Source organism: Oncorhynchus tshawytscha, linkage group LG31 (assembly GCF_018296145.1).
Source record: "Oncorhynchus tshawytscha isolate Ot180627B linkage group LG31, Otsh_v2.0, whole genome shotgun sequence".
Taxonomy (NCBI): domain Eukaryota; kingdom Metazoa; phylum Chordata; class Actinopteri; order Salmoniformes; family Salmonidae; genus Oncorhynchus; species Oncorhynchus tshawytscha.
The window spans coordinates 24,327,013-24,350,499 of record NC_056459.1 but is presented as its reverse complement, the minus strand read 5'-3'; the positions used below and the strand labels follow the sequence as shown (position 1 = coordinate 24,350,499).

The 23,487-nt window shown below is 43.7% G+C and overlaps 1 protein-coding gene across 5 annotated transcripts in view; it reads right to left on the bottom strand.

The window, feature by feature from the left end:
* The window catches only part of LOC112229466 (nuclear pore complex protein Nup153), a 25,674-nt gene extending 2,235 nt beyond the window's left edge, over positions 1-23,439 (bottom strand). Inside the window, exons 1-19 of one of the 5 annotated variants that reach the window (XM_024395319.2) lie at positions 23,254-23,439; positions 9,573-9,789; positions 9,096-9,368; positions 8,683-8,855; positions 6,485-6,613; positions 6,270-6,386; positions 5,930-5,974; positions 5,791-5,844; positions 4,797-4,925; positions 4,265-4,447; positions 3,907-4,062; positions 3,518-3,622; positions 3,255-3,339; positions 3,046-3,147; positions 2,284-2,862; positions 1,905-2,096; positions 894-1,745; positions 393-686; positions 1-159 (exon numbers count right to left, since the gene is read on the bottom strand). The exon at positions 1-159 is cut by the window's left edge and continues 84 nt beyond it. In XM_024395319.2, coding sequence (XP_024251087.1) covers positions 1-159; positions 393-686; positions 894-1,745; positions 1,905-2,096; positions 2,284-2,862; positions 3,046-3,147; positions 3,255-3,339; positions 3,518-3,622; positions 3,907-4,062; positions 4,265-4,447; positions 4,797-4,925; positions 5,791-5,844; positions 5,930-5,974; positions 6,270-6,386; positions 6,485-6,613; positions 8,683-8,855; positions 9,096-9,368; positions 9,573-9,789; positions 23,254-23,397 — 3,988 coding nt within the window. In that variant the 5' untranslated portion in view covers positions 23,398-23,439. Of the gene's footprint in view, positions 163-392; positions 687-893; positions 1,746-1,904; positions 2,097-2,283; positions 2,863-3,045; positions 3,148-3,254; positions 3,340-3,517; positions 3,623-3,906; positions 4,063-4,264; positions 4,448-4,796; positions 4,926-5,790; positions 5,845-5,929; positions 5,975-6,269; positions 6,387-6,484; positions 6,614-8,682; positions 8,856-9,095; positions 9,369-9,572; positions 9,790-23,253 lie in introns of all 5 variants that reach the window. The other 4 variants (XM_024395321.2, XM_024395318.2, XM_024395323.2 and 1 more) reach the window with 4 other exon arrangements.
* Positions 23,440-23,487: the final 48 nt, after the last annotated feature.

Below are 23,487 nucleotides of genomic sequence, written 5' to 3'. Positions count from 1 at the left end.
CGAAGGTAGGGGGCTGGGAGGCAGTGGCAGAGAAGGGGGACGGGGCAGGGGAACCAAACGCTGGGGCACTGGGATGGGGGGTGCCCTGACCAAAGTTAGGAGCTTGTCCTGACCCAAACCCAGTGGAGGAGGCAGGGCTGAATACAAACGGAGCAGGGGCTGCTGATGGAGGTGACCAAAGATAGTGGTGGGTAAGTGTTTTATCATTCACAGACTACATTTCAGCCAACTAAAACAAGAGTGCTAAAGTGGTAAAACATATTTGGTCAATCATTGGTCAAAGCCATTAACAGCTATAGTTGTTATCCTATAAATTGCAGATGAGTAAAATGATGCAGTGGCACGTCAGGGGTGGAAAACCCCCTTTAAAATAAGTCCTAAAGGGAACCAACCTGCAGTGGAGGGTGCCGCTGCTCCAAAAGTGAAGGAGGGAGCCACAGCATTAGGTCCAGACCCAAACAGGAAGGGCTGAGCCGGGCTAGGGTTCAGAGAGACTGCAGGGGCAGGCAGGCTGTCCTGGCTCTGCCCAAACAAGAAGGACTTGGCTGGGGTGGCCTCAGTAGAGGCACTCTGCCCGAACAGGAAGGTACTGGGGGCCGGGATGGGGGCTGGGGTAGAGCTGCTGGAAGAAGAGGTGGTGGTGGTGCTTGCCATGAACCCAAATGCTGGCTTTGGGGCTGCAGCATCTACAAGGAAAACAATGGAATTAAGTGAAGAATTATATCATGGTTTAAGTGTAGACAGTGTTTACATTAATTACAAACAGTTAAATAGTGAAAAATAAAAATAGCACCAAAAAAAGAATTCCATAGTAGAACATCCATTCATAAAATCGACAAATACAAAACAGGTTAATAACAATATTAACTACTGCAGCAGAGTATTCCTCTCACCTGTTGTGCTTTGCCCAAAGCTGAATGAGGGCTTAGGGGCTTCTGCTGCTGGGGTCTCACTCTTGTCTTCCGGCTTCTCAAAGGCCAAGGCAGGTGCATTGGGCTGGTCTTTAGGTGGGTCTGGCTTACTGAAGGAAAAGCCTGTAGATGGAGCTGATGCCACCCCCTCTTTACTAGGAACACTGAACAGGAACCCAGAACCCATAGAGGCAACCTCCTTCTCATGCTTCCCAAAGGTGAAAGAAGGGGCCTTGTCTTTCTCTAGTGATTCCCTGAATATGCTGCCCCCTAGTGGTGTGGTCAGCACAGTAGTCTTGGCTTCAGCCAGCTTCCCAAACATAGGAGCTGCTGCTGTGGTGGTAGTCGTGGTTTCTGTAGAAGCTCCACTGTCATTCTCTGTAGAAACAGGGAGGCTGAAAGTAGAGGAGGAATCAGAGGTTGCCACCAGATGAAAGGAGAACCCACTGTAAGGGGGTTCGCTCTCCGTGCTAGCAGCTGCTGCATTGCCGAACGAGAGCCCACCGCCGACGCCGAATTTGAACCCGGCACCCATACTGGGGGCTTCAGCCTTCTTCCCCTCGTCCACTGCAGGGGTGGAAGCAGCTGAAGCTGCAAATTTGCATCCCTCAGAGGAGCCTCCAAATTTGAAGCCTGCAGAGCTGCTGGTGTCTGTCGAGGTAGAGTCCGATGAGGCAGATGCACCAAATTTGAAGCCCCCTGAAGATGAGGAGTCCAAGAGGGTGCCGCCGAATTTGAAGCCCCCAGAACCAGAGTCCGATGACGCCCCCATGCCAAACTTGAATCCCCCCGAGTCAGAAGAGGACTGGATACCAAACGATGAGGAACCAAATGCTGAAAGAAACCAGGAATCACATTAATGAGTTACAATTTTTTTTTTAAAATACTTTAGCACGTTCAGGCTTCACATCTATCCTCAATAAAATCAAAGATCTCGCTAAAATGACAAAGCCTCTAGAACACACAAAGATGGCAGTTGATAGCTGTACATACCTTTGGGCTCTACTTTAGCTCCAGGCTTGGGGGTCTGGCAGGCCACACACTCCTTGTCTGCTCCCTTGTTCTCAACACAGCACACGTCACACTCCCACGCTCCCTCTGGCTTCTTGAACTGGGCCCCAAAGCCTAGTAGAGGAGTGGCGCTGACAGGGGCGGGAGTTAGAGATGGAGGCGAAGCCGTTGCTCCTGTTAGGTAGATGAAGATATGAGCGATCAGCAAAAATATAAACATGTACATTTGCATCAGATTCACATCATTTAAACACTCCCTTGAAGATCTTCTGATGTAAACTGAACATTTGGCCAAGATGGCAGTATGGGGCAACTTAAAAAATAAAATAATAAGCACCAGGTTGTTCTCTCGTCTCACTACCTGGCTTAGCGATCCCACAGGAAACACACTTGGTGTCTTGCGCCTTGTTCTGCACCATGCACACGCCACACTCCCATTCTCCCTCTGGCTTCTTAAACTTGTCTCCGAAGCCCAGGAGTGGGGCAGCAGCGGGCAGAGTCTTAGCCTCCAAGAAGGCAGGCATAGTCAGTGTGGCCTTAACTCCAGTCCCAGGCTTGGTTGTCTCACAGGCCACACATTTGACAGCATCAGGCTTGTTCTGAACCAGACAAGTGTCACAGTCCCAGCTTCCTGCAGGCTTTGTGAACAGGGCCCCAAAAGTTGCAGCGGGAGTAGTGGTGGTGGTGGAACCCTCCAGCCCGGACAACAAGGGTATACTGTCGGTTTTTGCTAAAGAGGAGCCAGAGTTTAGTCGTGGGGTCACAGAGGTCACACACTTGGTGTCAGTGGGTTTGTTCTGCACCACACAGGCGTCACAATCCCAGGAACCTGTTGTCGCTTTGAACAAGTCCCCAAGGGAGGGGGTGTTGGTGGACAGTGCTGGGGTCTCCTGGTGGGCTTTGGGGACAGGGGAGGTCTGAGTAACAGGAACGGCAAATCCTATGGAGAAGAAGACAAGGGGTTAAAAACCACTAAAACAAAATAGAAAACTAATGGCACTATTTGAACCCTCCCATTAAAATGGCAACATAAGTTGCCATAACCGTCATGACAGCTGATGGAGTACCAGTTTATGGCAACGGACTTGAGTCATCAAGATAAATCATCACAGGTAATTCTCACCAGGTCCATTCAGGAGGTCCAGAACACTGCCCTGTTTCAACACCTTGGCTGGTTTATATGGCCCTTCAAACTCATCCATGCTCTCACTGGCAGCGTGCTTCACTACAGAGACACCAATGGAAACAACGATTAGCTATGAAATTAATTTCCCTTTACATCAAGGTTTGGATCTTGATCTTGTTCTTATTCTGGAGTTGATCCAACCTTACCTGCTGCCAATACTGGGGTGGCCATCTTCCCGTTGGATAGTGACAGACCCGTTTTCACTACAGGTGCACTGAAGGTAAATCCAGACTGAAAGACAAACAAAAATTACCAACATCCGACAGTGCAAGGTTTGGTTTCAATACCTGGTACAGGAGTAAGAATATGAACTCACTGTTGAGTGTCAAAAACAGAAACAATATTCTATAGGGGTAATACTGTCATCACAGCAGGCATACTCAAGCTGCAGTAAAGCTGTGGGACTTACAGACGGGGAGAAGGACGGTGGGCTAGCAGCAGTTGCCATGACGATGGGGGAGGAGAAGGTGAAAGGTGTGGAGGGAGGGGTAGAGGGGGCTGTAGTCGGTGGCACCTGGAATAAAGACGACAACTGATCCAGGTCAGTTTCAGCAGATGTCACACTATTTATTCACTAGGCCTTCATGGTTATTAGGATGAACACTGAACACATTGAAATAAAGCTAGTGGAAGTCACAATGTCAAAGCCTGCATCCCAAATGGCCTGGTCACAAGTAGTGCACCATATAGGGAATAGGGTCAGACGTAGTGCACCATATAGGGAATAGGGTCAAAATTAGTGCACCATATAGGGAATGGGGTGCCATTTGGGATGTAAGCAAATGGAGCTGGACGGACCTTGTTAGGGATGGGCTCCTCCAGGACAGGTGAGGTAGTGAGAGCGGCAGTGGGCGTGACTGTGGCGGTGGGAGGCTGGAAGAAGCTGAAGCTGGGCAGACTGAAGGACGGGCTGTGGGGGAGCGAGATGGCTGGCAGGTCCGATAGCTCAGCGATCTGAAGAGAGAGTCAAATGGAGTATTTAAAACAGCATGCAGCACCAGATCATTTCTACACAGAAGGGGTATTTTTAAATCTCACTTTCAGCCTTTTCTGAAGAGATTTAGAACCAAAATCATTTGTTTATCATTTGCCGGGAAACCAAACTTTTCTCCCCAGAAAGGAGAGGGGTCACAGAGAGTGAGAAGGGAGAATCCACCTGGTCTTCAGGACGTTTGGAAGAGGGTCTTGTGCTGGTCCTCTCCCTCTTCATCTTCCCACCTCCTGACCCTGTGCTGCTGAATGCAGGAGTGCTGGACAGAGGGTAGGTGGGTAGAATGCTGCTTGTGCTTTGAGAAGGACCTGCCACTGCTTCAGGAATCAGAGGGGATTGTCTTGTGGGCTGGAGGCAAAGCAGAGGTGGAACATAAAAAACAAGCAGCAGTCTGGCTGTAATTTGGAAAGCAACTCTGGAATAAAACAGACTTAGTTTGTAAAGGCTTCTACACATCTATCCAACCATCTATGGACAGGTCTTAAATGAATCAGCACGGTGTGTGGTCTCAGTTGATCGCCGCTGGACACAGTAGCTGGACATCGTAGTTGGTCCCGATTCAACATGTAGAAACAGTCATTGGTCTGAGTTCGGGGAAAACTTCCCAACACATCATCTATAGTTAATTTGCGGTAGTTGGATGGATGCGTAGAAGCCATTAGCTGACTAATGTGGAGGTGGTGCTAGGGGTCCTCACCGTGTCTCTAGGGGTCCGAGCCAGGCCCCCAGGGGTCAGAGAGGGCCTGAAGGACATGGAACGGTTCCCCGACACTGACGCTGCCGCCGGGATCACCAGCTTCTGGACTGGGGGGAGGGGAGAGTCCAGCTGGAGGGCGAACACACAAAAACGTCCGATAAATACTCAAAATAAGGTGTCCCAGGCCCGCGAGCACACACAAATGTACAACATTAAAATGTTTGTCTCAGCTCTCCAATCCATATATGGCCATTATCCACAACTGGATTAATCTGGCCAAATAAAAGTTCTAATAAACTGGCACGTACCACTGCCAAACTTTCATTGTAACAAAATGTTTGCATGGTCCTTGAGAAATCTCAAAAATGGTAGCACTTAGTCAATATGGCCACAACATTGAGAGGAACCAGCCCTCGAGCCTTCTGCCCCAAAAAGCCATCTATGGATCTGGACAGTCTTGTCAGACCCCCTTACTTCTCAACGGCCCATTGTCAGGGCTTAGTGACCAGCTGTCACAGCTGGACAATTTGACAGTTACAGACAGCCATCCAGCTTTGGCATAGCTAACCCTACTAGATAGCAACACAAAGAGACACACATGCTCTCAAATGCTTACAAACACACTCTTCACTCACTCACACACACACCCGCTTACTTAAAACACACGCCTGCTCACAGACTCAGCGCATAAACACAGCAGAGCAGTGGTGAACAGCTGCCCCAGCCTGACACCCATTAACTTCAGGAGACAGGAATAAAAGGGGCAGGAGGAACTAACAATGACACCACTGTTCACACCAACTAACTGCAGTGTTTGGCTCAAGACCTTTCAGCTGCTGCTGTGCATGTTAGTTGTTGGGGTTCATAATATTGTGGACAAACAGCTGGGAGAAAACTGGTTAACAAACACACGTAGAGGAGAGGAGACCAGCCATAATGTCAATTGTCAGGGTCAAGAGATTTTGTAAAGGGTGTTTCGAAGATAAACACTTACCAGTTTCTTTTTGGCCTGAAAATGTGAAAGGTGTAGAGTGCTGCCATCCAGTGACTGAAGGACATAGGAGAAATAACTGTGAGATCATGACAATGACAACAATGGAGGACCTAAAAAGTTTAAAGAGAAATACTCTTACTGTTGATAAGGGAGAGGAAACTGTAGAGGGGATTCTCTTGGCATCCTGTTAAGACAAACACACAACTGTGATGCACTTGTTAACATAAACAACCAATATTTACCATTACTTGGTAGCCAAGTTGAGATGTTAACGTCACTTCCTTGTGAGGATTCACCACTTCTCAAATCACTTTTCCAGAAATAGAATATAAATAGAAAATGTAAGGTATAAAGCTGACTGAGGTTGAAAGGTCTACACAATTAAATAGAACGGTTCTGTAACCATTGTGCCAGGCTGAGTAAGCCCCTGTTCCTGCTAATCTGAGGATTCCATATTCAATTAAAACATGTGTACTCACAGCGAGGGGGCTGGACATGCGCTCCAGGGACTGTAGGATGCGTCGGGCGGTAGCGCTGGTCACCCCACAGGGCTGAGCCCCAGCAGGCTTGGCCTTGATCTGTCTCCGCAATGGAGCCTAGAGGGGAAAATATAGCAGTCAAATTTCCCACAGAATATTGTTTCTTGCCTAGGAGAAAATCAATAGGGAAGCATTGTTGATTTGTAGAGAACTACCTGGTAAGGTATGGCTGTGCGTGAACGGGCTGTTCTAACAGCAGCTGCTCCCCCGTAGGTAGTCTTCCCTGGGTAGAAGGGGGAATCCCCCAACTGACTGGAATTCAGCACTGAACTGTTCATCGTAGACTAGTGGAGAAGAACACAAATGCCCAATGTTAAAAAACACAATCATAAATAATGCTGCAAAAGCCAGAGTTTCCAAGATCCTATAGAAAGTCAACACCCCCCTTGGATTTCGTCACATTTGATTCTGTTACAAAGTGGGATTCAAATGGATTTAATAGTCAGTATTTTGTGAAGATCCTTGACAAAACATATGTAATTTTGTAATGTTTTTTTAATTGAACCTTTATTTAACTAGGCAAGTCCGTTAAGAACAAATTCTTATAATGCCAAAGTGGAAGAAAAATAATATTTTTAAAGATGAATTAAATACAAAACACTTATAAATGGGGTCGTTTGAGCACCGAATGCTGATTGGCTGACAGCTGTGGTATATCAGACCGACAAAACATTTATTTTTACTGCTATAATTAAATTGGTAACCAGTTCATGATAGCAATAAGGCACCTCTGGGGTTTGTGGTATATGGCCAATGTACCACAGCTAAGGGCTGTGTCCAGGCACTCTGCGTTGCGCTTAAGGACAACCCTTAGCCGTGGTATATTGGCGATATAGCACACCTCCTCGGGCCTCATTGCTTAAATATACCTTGATTAGGTAAGAGTCTATACATGTTAGAATCACCTTTGGCCGCGATTACAGCTGAGAGTCATATATATATATATATATTTTTTTTTTTATCTCGGTCAAGGTGTTGGGGATCATGGCTAGACAGCAATGTTCAAGTCTTGCCATAGGTTTTCAAGCAGATTTAAGATGAAACTGTAACTTGGCTACTCAGGAACATTCACTGTCTTCTTGATAACTAACTCCAGTGTAGATTTGGCTTTGTGTTGTTGATTACCGTCCTGCTGAAAGATGATTCCTCTCCCAGTGGCTGGTGTAAATCAGACTGGAGCAGGTTTTGCCTGTTTCCGTGACATAGTGAAAGTAATGTCCAATAAAGAGGCAGAAACTTCAGTTTAGGCTAATTGCGCAGGCAAACATGAATGCCATAACATGCCCACCACCACTAAGCTCAATACACAACACTCCATCACGTTGTTTTATCCAGTTTTTCAAGAACACCCATACCGTGATGCAACCACCACCACGCTTGAAAATAAAAAGGCAGTTACTCAGTGATGTGTTGTGTTTGCCCCAAAACATAAGGCTTTGCAAAAAGTGGATTCCTTTGACGTATTACTTTAGTGCCTTGCTGCATACATATGCATGTTTTGGAATATTTTTTATTCTGGATATTTGTATTCTTCTTTTCAATCTGTCATTTCAGTCATTATTGTGGAGTCACTACAATGTTGATCCGTCCTCAGCTGTCACAGCCATTGAACTTCGTAGCCATTTTAAAATCACCAAATGGCATCATGGTGACATACCTAAGCAGTTTCATTCCGGTCCTGCAGCTCAGTTCAGAAGGACAACTTCATATTTGATGTGTCTGTGTGGTTTAATACATCACCCACAGCATAACTGTTAACTTTATCATGCTTAAAGAGATATTCAGGGTCTGATTTGTTATTGTTACCCATCTACCAATAACTGCCCTTTATGAGGCTTTCAAAAAGCTCCCTGGTCGTTGTAGTTTAATATGTGCTTAAAGGACCTTACAGATGTTGTATGCATGAGGGACAGAAGGGGTAGTCAAAAACAATTTAAACTCCATTATTTTACACAGAGTGAGTCCATATAACTTACTATGTGATTTGCGAAGCCAAATTTTACTTCTGAACTAATTTAGGCTTGCCTAAACAAAGGGGGTGAATACTTATACAGTGACTATATCTTAGTTCTAAAAAATGAATTAATTTATATCATTTTCTTTTCACTTTGACATTATGGGAGTGTTGTGTGTAGATCAAAAGACTTAAAAAAATAAATACATTACCAATCCCACTTAACATAAAATGTGGAAAAAAGATAAGGGTGTAAGCTTTCTATAGGCACTGTATGCATGTTGGTTTTTCTGTTAAAAATGTACTTACATTTGTGTAAATGATCAACTAGTCAAAGTAAATCAACTGAACATCAGTAGCTAAGCGATTAGAGTTTGTGGACTCTTGACTGGCACTCACAGTGGAGGACTGACTTGACTGACTGACACTCACAGTGGAGGACGTCCCAAAGACAGACAGGTTGAACGCAGGCTTCTTGAGACTGGACTGGGACTGCTGAGGCCCAGAGTGGGTCCGGTCCATCTCCGGGGACCAGAGCTGGGGTAGCGATGCGGTCTTCGAATTAGGTACATCTGGGGACAGATAAGATTCAAATTTGAGTATTCATACAAAATGTGTCACGCAACAAAGGACTGAATTTTAGCAGTACCGACTAGATCCTAAAATCCTATATTCAAGATTTGGGATATATTTTCTCAAAGCCACATCCTACCATAAAAATCTCTTCTGCCAACTCAAGACCTCAACAGGATTGCTAGTGGCCAAAACGGGATTCCGTACTTTTGACACACACAATCCCCAACACACATTACCTTTGTCTGATGCACGTGAAGAGAAGCCGCTGGTGGTAGAGATGTTGTCGTCCTCGTGCTGTGAGCTGTTGTCCTTGATCTCTTTGACAAGGGAGAAGCTGGGTGAGGCCCCAACGAAGGGGGCAGAGGAGGTGGAGGGCTGGGAGAAGAGAGAGCTGGGGCCCCTGCGGGCCAGGGAGGTGTCCAAGGAGGGGAAGTGGAGGTGAGAGCGGTTGAGGGGGGGCCTCGACAGAACATCCTGGAAGTTCAGGGATGCCCTGCTTGTCGAAGGTTCTGGGGGTGTTGAGGAGAAATGACTAGGGTTAAGATGGGTTGATACATATTTTGAGGTTCAAAATTGCACATAAGTCCCAAGGCATGTCCAACTACTGGAATTAGGCTTTACAATCCTAACACAAAATATGAAACATTAACAAATATTATAAACTGGGTGGTTGGAGCCCTGAATGCTGATTGGCTGACACCATATCTACTAACCTGTATTGCTGGTACCGGGCTCCGGAGTGTCCCGTCCATCAGGACGTGGTGCTACCTCCTCGCTGCCATTTGGGGGAGGGGCCTGGCTGTTCTGCTCCGCCCCCACTACGGCCCCTCCCCCCTCTGCAGCCTCCCCATTCCTGAAGTATTTCTGCAGCCAAGAAGGAACGATGCTCTTGACTGTGTCTGTCACTCGACTAATCAGGCCAGGCTGCTGCTGGTGGAGAGAAAGTGGAGAGCAGGATGGAGAGAATAAAGGGAGACATTTAACACAATAGTGAAACTTTCCAAAACAAAATAAAACCGTGATGGAACGTCTAGTGTTACACATTATAGCAAAATACAAATTCATTCAGGGCAACAAATTTGAAAAAAGACAAACACCACCAATGATGAAAGTGTCACTAGGTAACAATAGAGAGAGCGAGCGAGCAGTGGGCGCACAGGAAAGTAATTCCTCTCAAGCGAAGCCCTACTTACTCAAGCTCTCAGTGAAAAGTGGGTCAGAGGAGTCTGACGCAGCACAGGTCTAATGCTGTAACACACACATCCTTCTACAGGAGATCTAGGCTTATATACAAGCCAGAGGAAGATGCTTCCTGTCTTTAAATCAATATCACAAAAACGGTACTGAAGTGCTCTACAGCTTCATTAACTACACTAAATGTCCTTTTAGAACAGGTCTGCAGGAGCCTCAGGCCCAAGTAAAATTTTGCCGCAGCAATAAAGAGCAACTGTAAAAAGAAGGTAGCTCGCACACCGCCCAGTCTCCTGGTAGCTTTTGACTCCTGATAACGACCATATGCTCCACTTCACTTCTGCTCATCTGTAAAAACCACCAGTCGAGTGCAGAGCAGATATCCACAGTTTTTACCAAGCAAAGACCAGTGTAAGCAATCAATTTTACATGACTTATCACAAGGCAAATTGTTTATTATTATAATAAGCCTTTAATTAGTTACATTGACTGCTAAAAGTGACCGGCAAGATATAGCAGTAAAAGGGAAAAAAAGTGCTACTGCGAATGGTAGCTCTCAAGAGCTTGACTGTAATGGTCCCGGAATGGAAAAAGTTATGAACTGCTGCTCTAGATAAGTCTAATTAACCTATGTACCAGCCCCAGCCTCTCAGACCCCTCTCTGGGTCAATTAGTGCACGCAGGCCTTTGTGATTCTAGGGATTTAAAGACACTGCATTACTCCTGTGAATGGGGCCATGAGACCACAGGACTGTGCCAGAAATCTGCTCTCATTGTTCTCCCAGTAAGCACTTGTGTGCGTGTGTGTGGTTGAAACAGTGAGATGGTATGGAGGCGTACAATAGGCCTTATGCACATTCCATGATCGAACGTTCTAAACACACTTCCTATCGGTTTGGCAATTTCCGGTCAGTCTAGCTGTTACCGACGATATAACGTTACTACCACTATGTCGCAGTTTTTTTACTAGGTGTCTTCAGGACTTGCCTAAAATTAATATTGTACATTGAATTGTTACATCAGCCTCCGAGACTCCAGCTAGCAAGAATGAAAAGGGGTTCAAGATGTCTATGTAGCTTCCTATATACAACTACTGGTAGGTGCAAGGTCAGGGAGGTTAGGAAGACCCAATCAATTGCCAGGCTGAGAGTGCGTGTTGAAAGAATGATCCGCAGAGTAAAGGAGCACAAGCTGTTTGACACGGTCATCCCCCTGACCATCTCAGGCAGCATCAACCAATTATTTGCAGTGGCGTGCCAGTTGGTCAACTTTCAAAACAGACCTTTGGTCAGAGCATGGGCCAAGCCAGTGTAATTGTACATATGTTTATTTGCTAGCAGCAAAATAATAATTTGTTTATCTATGACATGTATCAATCATTTGTGTTGTAGTGAATATCAGTTTGTGTGGAGCTTGTATTGGCTTTAATTAGGCAATGAGTAACAGGGGTGGGGGAAAGAAATCAAGTAAAACACAGAATAACCAGAATGCAAGATTGAATACAATGTTAGAGATGTGTAATTGATTAACTGAACTGTTGAACATTTGCTGAAATACATTTTTTTTTTAACAAATCTAATCTACTGTACATTTCTTCACAGGAACATCAATACATATTTTTCATAAAACCACTACATTTGGCACCCATGCAGGGGATCCATTCAGGTGCGAGAGACACTTCTGCAAGTAGTGGTAAAATTAAGTGGTCAACCTTCTTTCTTATAGTTTTTGAAACCTGTAGATCTGTATATAGCCTTTCAACTAGGATGTCCCCTTGTGCACAGCTGACAAAGCCACACCAGCTACAACCTGTGAGAAGGATTTGACCTTGCACCTGCCAGTAGTAAGCATGAGATCTCTTCAACTTCAGCTCTCCACTCTGTATCTTCAGGTAAGAACATCAGCTCTCCATTCTGTATCTACAGGTAAGAACATCAGCTCTCCATTCTGTATCTACAGGTAAGAACATCAGCTCTCCATTCTGTATCTACAGGTAAGGGCAGTCAACATAACTTGGTACATTTGGGTACTTGACCTCTAAGAGTCCAAAGTGTGGTCTCACACTGGAATCAAATATGATTCCATCTGGAGAGGATCCTAACCACAGAGCATCTGGGTGCACTACGAAGCCACACGGAAAGAAGTTAACATTCTTCAGTGTGCCGTACTCCTGTACAGCCACTGGCACAATGGCTAGCCCCCTCTTCATCTCCATGGTCTGCATACACAGAGCACTTCCTGCAACACAGGAGCAGTGGCTTTGGACCACTATCACTGGTACAGAGTGCTTAACACCATCTGTGAAGATAAGTGTGATGGAATACTGAAGTGAGAATGAATAACAATAAACATAGTAGTGTCTAGTTTTCTTAAACTGGGGCTCATTTAACGATACAGGAATACATTGTGTTTCAGTAACAAAACTACCAAACACTGCATCAACAGATCTTAGCCAAATAACCTGTTAAGTGGGCAATTCTAAATTGTGATTGGGACCCATGCTTAATATCTATCTACTGATAAGATTAAATGTTGACACTGTCTCCAACCCATTTTGACCATGATGACAGTGTCTCACAGGAGATGTTTAACAAGGTCCCTAGTAGCTATCTATAACCTTTCCCTACTCTCATGCTGTGCGGCTTTTCACTCTTCCTCATGGACCTGTGGCAGGCAGCCCTCACGGTGATCTCCCCTGTCAATGTATTTTTGTGTAGAAGACATGAATAACAATTATTTTTAGCTAGCAAATATAGTTAGCAAGCATAACTTAACCAAGCTAACGAAAATACACACATTCTCAGGTAGATTCTGTCAAAGTTACATCATTTTACGAAGTAACTAGCTAGCTACAGTTAATAGTTAAATTAGCTAGCTAATGATTGTGGCTAGCTAACATTATATCTGTCACTGACTTGGTACTCACCTTCATAGTTGTCTATGTAGCTTCCTATATACATCTTGAACCCCTTTTCGTTCTTGCTAGCTGGAGTCTCAGAGGCTGATGTAACAATTCGATGTACAATATTAATTTGAGGCAAGTCCTGAAGACACCTAGTAAAAAAACTGCGACATAGTGGTAGTAACGTTATATCGTCGATAACAACTAGACTGACCGGAAATTGCCAAACCGATAGGAAGTGTGTTTAGAACGTTCGATCATGGAATGTGCATAAGGCCTATTGACAGAAGTGAACCAATGAGCTGCTAGGCTATACAAACTGGACAATGCGTCTGACTCAGATTGTAGCATTTCATAAAAAAAGGAAGATAATTATTTTTGCCATTTCAAATGTGTGCAAGGTAATACAGAACACCAGTTGAACTTGCATCTGTCCCTTAACATGTGCCAGCACAACCATAAATCATAATTTAGGACCACTACAAAAGCAGACCGGTCAAGTGGTCAACATAGCTAAATATACAGACCCCAAACCCTGTAAACACTGGCTCGGGGTTCCACACAAACAGATGTAAATGCAATGTTCATTATTTCCTATATGACTGAAAGAGCTGACTGTGTCACACCACAATAGGCCCCTCCCCTGGGGGAGGTTAGTTCTATGACACATCCTGTATACAGACCACACAGGTTTAACCTCTAAAAGACTAAGCCTCGGGGGGGGCTGATGTCCTCTGGTCTGACAAACAGCGCTTTGGCTCTGCTATACATTCCACCGCAGATGCGGAAGGCCAACATAGGCAGCTTGAGACACAGCCAATGTTTAAAAAACATTTTAAATAAAATAATTCTCTAGCTTAAACATTTGATGTGTTTTTTTAATGTAACTAGCCTGGTAGGCCTAACCATACTGAACAAAAATAAACACAACATGTAGTGTTGGTCCCATGTTTCATGAGGTAAAATAAAAGATCCCAGAATTTTTCCATATACACAAAAAGCTTATTTCTCTAAAATGTTGTGAGCAAACTTGTTTACATCCCTGTTAGTGAACATTTCTCCTTTGCCACTCTAAAATATGCAGTTTTGTCACACAAAACAATGCCACAGATGTCTCAAGTTATGAAGGAGCATGCAATTTGCATGCTGACTGACGGAATGTCCACCAAAGCTGTTGCCAGAGAATTTAATATTAAGTTCACTACCATAAGCCACCTCCAATGTCATTTTAGAGAATTTTGCAGTACGTCCAACCAGCCTCATAACCGCAGACCACGTTTAACCACTTTAACCAGCCCAGGACCTCCACATCCAGCTTCTTCACCTGTGGAATTGTCTGTGACCATCCACCAGGACAGCTGATGAAACTGAGTATTTGTCTGTAATAAAGCCCTTTTGTGGGGAAAACAAATTTTGATTGGCTGGGCCTGGCTCCCCAGTGGGTGGGCCTATGCCCTCACAGGCCCACCCATGTCTGCACTCCAGACCAGTCATGTGAAATCAATAAATTAGGGCCTAATTTATTGATTTCAATTGAGTGATCTCCTTATATGAACTGTAACTAAATAAAATCATAGAAATTGTTGCGTTTATATTTTTGTTCAGTATATAGCAGTGTCAATGGCATGTGGAAAAAATCTATTACCGATGCATTTTTAAAAAGTGAGGTCCAATCTGTAAGAAGGACGCTTCGTGAGAGGACGCTTCGTGTTAAATTCAACAGGGTGGGATGAAAGCAAAGTGATTTCACTCATGATTTTCCCTCCCTCCAAGGACAATAACCTGAAACCAGCTCCTGTGATGACACGAGGTCGACCGATTATGATTTTTCAACGCCGATACAATTATTGGCGGGGCAAAAAAAGCCCATGCCGATTAAATTGGCCGATTTTTTTATTCGTAAGAATGACAATTACAACAATACTGAATGAACACTTATTTTAAACATAATATAATACATCAATAAAATCAATTTAGCCTAAAAATAATGAAGCACATTCAATTTGGTTTAACTAATGCAAAAACAAAGTGTTGAAGAAAGTAAAAGTGCAATATGTACCATGGAACTCAAAGCTAACGTTTGAGTTCCATGCTCAGAACATGAGAACATATGAAAGCTGGTGGTTCCTTTCAACATGAGTCTTCAATATTCCCAGGTAAGAAGTTTTAGGTTGTAGTTATTATAGGACTATTTCTCTCTATACCATTTGTATTTCATATACCTTTGACTATTGGATGTTCTTATAGGCACTTTAGTATTGCCAGTGTAACAGTATAGCTTCCGTCCCTCTCCTCTCCCCTACCTGGGCTCGAACCAGGAACACATCGACAACAGCCACCCTCGATGCAGCATTACCCATGCAGAGCAAGGGGAACAACTACTCCAAGTCTCAGAGCGAGTGACGTTTGAAATGCTATTAGCGCGCACCCCGCTAACTAGCTAGCCATTTCACATCGGTTACACCAGCCATAATCTCGGGAGTTGATAGGCTTGAAGTCATAAACAGCTCAATGCCTGAGGCATTGCAAAGAGCTGCTGGCAAACCGCACAAAAGTGCTGTTTGAATGAATGCTTACGAGCCTGCTGGTGCCTATCATCGCTCAGTCAGACTGCTCTATCAAATCATAGACTTAATTATAACACACAGAAATACGAGCCTTTATTAATATAGTCGAATCCGGAAACTATCACCTCGAAAACAAAACGTTTATTCTTTCAGTGAAATACGGAACCGTTCCATATTTTATCTAACGGGTGGCATCCATAAGTTGAAATATTCCTGTCACATTGCACAACCTTCAATGTTATGTCATAATTACATAAAATTCTGGCAAATTAGTTCGGAACGAGCCAGGCGGCCCAAACGGTTGCATATACCCCGACTCTGCATGCAATGAACGCAAGAGAAGTGACACAATTTCACCTGGTTAATATTGCCTGCTAACCTGGATTTCTTTTAGCTAAATATGCAGGCTTAAAAATATATACTTCTGTGTATTGATTTTAAGAAAGGCATTGATGTTTAGGTACACGTTGGAGCAACGACAGTCCTTTTTTGAGAATGCGCACCGCATCGATTATATGCAACGCAGGACATGCTAGATAAACTAGTAATATCATCAACCATGTGTAGTTAACTAGTGATTATGATTGATTGATTGTTTTTTATAAGATAAGTTTAATGCTAGCTATCAACTTACCTTGGCTTCTTACTGCATTCGTGTAACTCCACACTCCAAGACTGCTTCCATCACGTGGACTGGGACATGTTCCGTATTGCGTCAGATAACAATATTGACGAATACGCTGATTTGGTGTGCGAGTTCATTAGAACGTGCGTTGAAGATGTCGTTCCCATAGCAACGATTAAAACATTCCCTAACCAGAAACCGTGGATTGATGGCAGCATTCGTGTGAAACTGAAAGCGCGAACCACTGCTTTTAATCAGGGCAAGGTGTCTGGTAACATGACTGAATACAAACAGTGCAGCTATTCCCTCCGCAAGGCTATCAAACAAGCTAAGCGTCAGTACAGAAACAAAGTAGAATCTCAATTCAACGGCTCAGACACAAGAGGCATGTGGCAGGGTCTACAGTCAATCACGGACTACAGGAAGAAATCCAGCCCAGTCACGGACCAGGATGTCTTGCTCCCAGGCAGACTAAATAACTTTTTTGCCCGCTTTGAGGACAATACAGTGCCACTGACAAGGCCTGCAATGAAAACATGCGGTCTCTCCTTCACTGCAGCCGAGGTGAGTAAGACATTTAAACGTGTTAACCCTCGCAAGGCTGCAGGCCCAGATGGCATCCCCAGCCGCGCCCTCAGAGCATGCGCAGACCAGCTGGCCGGTGTGTTTACGGACATATTCAATCAATCCCTATACCAGTCTGCTGTTCCCACATGCTTCAAGAGGGCCACCATTGTTCCTGTTCCCAAGAAAGCTAAGGTAACTGAGCTAAACGACTACCGCCCCGTAGCACTCACATCCGTCATCATGAAGTGCTTTGAGAGACTAGTCAAGGACCATATCACCTCCACCCTACCTGACACCCTAGACCCACTCCAATTTGCTTACCGCCCAAGCAGGTCCACAGACGATGCAATCTCAACCACACTGCCCTAACCCATCTGGACAAGAGGAATACCTATGTGAGAATCCTGTTCATCGACTACAGCTCGGCATTCAACACCATAGTACCCTCCAAGCTCGTCATCAAGCTCGAGACCCTGGGTCTCGACCCCGCCCTGTGCAACTGGGTACTGGACTTCCTGACGGGCCGCCCCCAGGTGGTGAGGGTAGGCAACAACATCTCCTCCCCGCTGAGCCTCAACACTGGGGCCCCACAAGGGTGCGTTCTGAGCCCTCTCCTGTACTCCCTGTTCACCCACGACTGCGTGGCCACGCACGCCTCCAACTCAATCATCAAGTTTGCGGACGACACAACAGTGGTAGGCTTGATTACCAACAACGACGGGACGGCCTACAGGGAGGAGGTGAGGGCCCTCGGAGTGTGGTGTCAGGAAAATAACCTCACACTCAACGTCAACAAAACTAAGGAGATGATTGTGGACTTCAGGAAACAGCAGAGGGAACACACCCCTATCCACATCGATGGAACAGTAGTGGAGAGGGTAGCAAGTTTTAAGTTCCTCGGCATACACATCACAGACAAACTGAATTGGTCCACTCACACAGACAGCATCGTGAAGAAGGCGCAGCAGCGCCTCTTCAACCTCAGGAGGCTGAAGAAATTCAGCTTGTCACCAAAAGCACTCACAAACTTCTACAGATGCACAATCGAGAGCATCCTGGCGGGCTGTATCACCGCCTGGTACGGCAACTGCTCCGCCCTCAACCGTAAGGCTCTCCAGAGGGTAGTTAGGTCTGCACAACGCATCACCGGGGGCAAACTACCTGCCCTCCAGGACACCTACACCACCCGATGTTACAGGAAGGCCATAAAGATCATCAAGGACATCAACCACCCGAGCCACTGCCTGTTCACCCCGCTATCATCCAGAAGGCGAGGTCAGTACAGGTGCATCAAAGCTGGGACCGAGAGACTGAAAAACAGCTTCTATCTCAAGGCCATCAGACTGTTAAACAGCCACCGCTAACATTGAGTGGCTGCTGCCAACACACTGACAATGACACTGACTCAACTCCAGCCACTTTAATAATGGGAATTGATGGGAAATGATGTAAATATATAAACAATGCTACCTTATATAATGTTACTTACCCTACATTATTCATCTCATATGCATACGTATATACTGTACTCTATATCATCGACTATGCCACTTTAACTATGCCACTTTGTTTACATACTCATCTCATATGTATATACTGTACTCGATATCAGCTACTGTATCTTGCCTATGCTGCTCTGTACCATCACTCATTCATATATCCTTATGTACATATTCTTTATCCCCTTACACTGTGTATAAGACAGTAGTTTTGGAATTGTTAGTTAGATTACTTGTTGGTTATTACTGCATTGTCGGAACTAGAAGCACAAGCATTTCGCTACACTCGCATTAACATCTGCTAACCATGTGTATGTGACAAATAAAATTTGATTTGATTTAACAGGCAGACTCCTCGTGGAGTGCAATGAGAGGCAGGTGGTTAGAGCGTTGGACTAGTCAACTGTAAGGTTGCATGATTGAATCCCCGAGCTGACAAGGTAAAAATCTGTCGTTCTGCCCCTGAACAAGGCAGTTAACCCACCGTTCCAAGGCCGTCATTGAAATTAAGAATGTGCTCTTAACTGACTTGCCTAGTTAAATAAAAAGGTGTAAAAAAAAAAAAAAAAAAGGTTTTGTTTTTAAGTGTCTAAAAATACAGATTTCCAATTGTTATGAAAACTTGAAATTGGCCATTCCAATTAAATCGGTCGGCCTCTAGATGACACAGTTCATAACTTTTACATGTCCATTTAAAAGTGAGTAGGCCTACTGCTTCCCTCACCAAAACTTCCCAGCTGACGGAAGAAAAGCACAATTAATGCGTGTGGGGTCCAACCAAATAAGTGGAATGTGCAGCTGACATGTTGGCCTACACAAACATAACCCCAACTGAAAGTTCGAGTTCACTGGTCTGAAGTGAACTCCAGTCAAATATTCCGCTAGTTTGGCCTACACGTCCTCTTTGTTTTTACTGCTGGCGGGCTTCTGGCCTTCACTTTCCAATAGCCAATCTAAAAGTCTCAGTCTTTGCCCACAGGCTATTGATAAAATGACTTTACAATAAACTCCTAAATGGTGCATTGTTCCTGTCAACTGAAAAAATGTACAGACATGTTCTGACTTATGAAAACATACTGTGGCATTTCATGTCAAGGTGTTTTATGTTCCTGGAAATCTGGACACTGATATGACATAGAACAGGGATGAGCAGCTAACTTTTCTAGGCCAGCGGATCAATTCCCCACCCCCGAATGAAAAGACTGAGCCACGAGTCGAGGACCAATGTAATCAGATTCCCTCCCTCTTGCAAAGATTGCATTATCATCCCCTTCATTTGAGGAAGACTAATTAAATATTTTATTAATCAAATGTGTCGTCAAAAATAGTGATGTTAAAATTAGGTCTAACACACCTTAGTTGACTGGTTGATTGTTGGCAGGGCCTAAAATTACATGACAGGTAGATAAATAATAATAATAATAATCTACCAGCCATAATGTTTTTTCCCCCCCTGCTAAAATTACACCAACAAAACAGATGAGCATGCTTTGTAATGTTTCTAAAACAATAAATGTATTACTAGCTAATTTGTCCTGGGACATAAAATTGGTTGCCAACCACCATATAAAGTCCAAAGCAGAAGAAGCCTGAAGGAAGGAGAGAGTACTAGAAACCTACTCTGTTGACCATTTTATCTGTGGATTAATTGTCAGAGTAGAGGACTTTGTGCGTTTCAGGTAAAATAACAACCCAGTGTTTAAGGTGCCTTAACATAAACCGACTGAACTGGAGTGTGAACCTCAGTTCATCTTTCAATCACCCACGTGGGTATATGCGACTCAAAACCAATGGGGAGAAGGAAGAGGCAGGACTTGCAGCGCATCAAGTGTCACAAATAGAACCAAGTTCTATTTTAGTGCCTGGCTACGTTGACGCGTGCGAGCAGTGTGGGTGCAATGACAGAATAACATGTGTACATTAAAATTAACTATGCAACGCTCGCGCACATGATGCAAACGGCCTGGTCAGCATGTAAGAGCGTGTGCTGTTTAGTCTTCATACTTAGGCCGATATGTCAATAAATATGCTACTGTATCAATCAACCCTGGAATAGAACCACGGTCTGTAGTGACGCCTCTAGCACAGATGCAGTGCCTTAGACCGCTACACCACTCGGGAGCCCCATGTCATCACACAAGCACATGAGTCATTCATGCTTTGAAATGCAAAGAAATTAATTAATGCAAAGAAATTAATTAACAAAGGAAGCTTTGAATAATTATCCAAAACAAGTTAAACCGCAGTTTACGAATGCATGCAATATTTTTTAGTATTTGCTGTAATTAAGGCTTTATACAGTAATATATATTATTTACCTTCATTAGAACAGACTCTAGTATACATCATTTATTTTGTGTTTACACTGTTCCAAATGGTCCGAAAATATAATATCGTAATCTAACAGCACCTGTTTGGCACACATAATACTCACAGCACTCGCTCATATACCCTCTTTTCTTGATTTTTAGTAGTTCCCACAACTATGTCAAATGTCTTCCACTTCCACTGACTTCCCCTTTCCCTCCTGAGAAACCAGTAAACGTTTGCCCGTTTCAAGTTTCTTTTTCATGTCCCCCGCAACCATTTTGTCCTCCCACTTCACCTAGAGTGGGTGAAACGGTGCTTTGGTGATGCCATTTCACTTTCTTGTGTTCTAAAATCAATTTGACCAAGACAAATATCATTCTTCATGTTCTAAATCGTTCACTGGGGTCTTTCTAACATATGAACATTATTTCCAAAAAGTCAGACTTAGTAAAATAATAAAAAGCACTCGACAGAGTGGTGCCACTTTCACGCAGCAACTTTTGGGGATTTTACATATGATGATCGTCTGCAAAGTTGTTTCCGCATTGTACAAAAAAAAATATTAAAAGGGTATGACTCAGCAGTATGACGTAGATGCAGAAAGTAAACAGCAAAGTGGGTCAATTTCTGCAACAACTAAGAGCATTGAAACACGAGGCTCAAATTCTGTTTTGGTGCCCTGGCTAGCACGCTGTGAACTGCGTGAAGCGAACCTGTGCACATACTCTGTGTGACAGAGTGAAGTCTTGCATCTCACTCATCTCAAGATCTGTGGTGCTGCTCATGGCAACATTGTTTTGTTGAGTCTACCTTTAACATGAGAGAATCTGAATTATATGTTAAAGCCTTGGTGTAAAGTACTTAAGTAAAAATACTGTAAGTTGTTTTTGGGGGTATTTTTTACAACTTTTACTTCACTACATTCCTAATGAAAATATACTGCATGTTCCCTTACACTCGTTACATTTTGAATCCTTAGCAGAACAGGAAAATGGTCCAATTCACACACTTATCAAGAGAACATCCCTGGTCATAGCTACTGCCTTTGATCTGGCAGAATAACTCAACACAAATGCTTTGTTTGTAAATGGTGTCTGATTGTTGGAGTGTTCCCCTGGCTATCAGTGAAAAATAAAATAAAAAAACAAGCGATGTGCTGTGGTTTGCTTAATACAATGAATTTGAAATAATTTTACACTTACTTTGATACTTAAGCACATTTCAAACCAAATACTTTAACTCTAGTATTTTACTGGGTGACTTTGTACTTGAGTAATTTTCTATTAAGGTATCTTTACTTTTACTCAAGTATGACAATTGCATACTTTTCCCACCACTGTGTAAAAGGCTTTGAGAATCTAAAGCTTGTGATACTCAGTGCTCCGTTGACATTTCACAGAGAGAAGATCTCTCACAAAAACAAGCCTAAAAATAAGATTTTTGCATTAATATGAGAAGAATTTGGTAGAATATTAAGATGCTACATGTTATGTCCCAAAATCGATCTTACCTCCAAGAAGAGGACTAGTTCAACTAATTCTCGCACAGCATCAGCCTAGCTGACAATGATATTTTCCAGATTTGACCACTTACTCTGGCTTCCATTGATTTAGTCACCCTACAATGTTTAAAACTACAATAACTTTAACAGATGATAGAGACATGAGGTTTGAACCGTATTGTGTTTGGTCTGATTGTTATCGGGCCCGGTTCGCCCTTTTAAAACATTGTATTATCCGGTTCTGTTACGATTGTCATCGGGTCCAATTTTTTGGACCCTGGAAGACCTCTAGTCAACTGTCCTCAAATGAGCTCAATGCCCCAGGCTAGGCTACGACTGGTTAGCTACGTTTCCACACCGCCTCACATTTATGCCCCTTTTGAGATTAACATGATATTGCCTTGTTTTTAAGAAATCTGGAAAATGACTACTATCACGGCCTAATGTTGATATTTTATTTATGTTGCCTTAGTAGATTGTAACCAAGTAATGATAATGTTAAAACACGATCTAGCCTCCAACGTTTAGGTAGTATTGAACCAGTCAACCATGTGGTCACTAGAAACGGTTCTGAAATTAGCTAGTTAGCAATGCTAACTAGCATTGCGCACTAGCCACACATTATGACCTAACCGGCTATGAAATGAAAAAGACCAACGCCAATTGTCTTAAAAATAGAAAACATATACATTATTGAATTGGGAGATACTATCAATTTATCACAACTGATATTCCATAGTTTACGTTGCATATCAATGTAGGCAAAGAGACAACGCAAAACTAGCTAGGTAGTTAGATTTAGCAAGCATCCGAAATTAGCTAACTAACGTTAGCTACTTGTCGACTGCTTGCTAGTTTGAATAGCTACGCATGTAGCCAACGCAAACTTGACAAGAAGCCAGTAACGTTACTACATATAAACTAGTGCATTTCAATATTTCTACAAGACAGTGTGTTAAATAACTATGGCTGTCGTTAGTCTTTACCGTTTTAAAAGATAGACACCGGTTACCTGGCTAGTAACACGCTAGTTCCCTGAACCGGCAAAATGTTTCTCACTTCGCTAGCTTGCTCGTTTCCTTGACACAGCGTGGAGGCCATGAGCGCTAAGACTAGGCCACACAAAATGTCTCCAAGAAAACAATAACACAAGAGCGAAAAGACAACTGTCAAGAAACTACACGCTATCCTTCAATGTGGAACATTCATACGAACACGGTCATTTTATTTACCTGTTTGCTTTTGGCGTAAGGTTTCGAAGCGCTATGACATCTTCTGCTTCTAATTTTCCCTCCACCCGTGGCCGCCATGGCTAGATTGAATATCGACTCGGCACCGGATAGCTGTTCCAACTGTCCTGTCATAGCATTAACCATAGAGTTCAGCGACTCAGTCCTCTTGGAAGGAAGCTTCAAGTTAAAAGAGAACCATGGGAAATGCAGTTTAGGCATTCACACTTGTGAGCC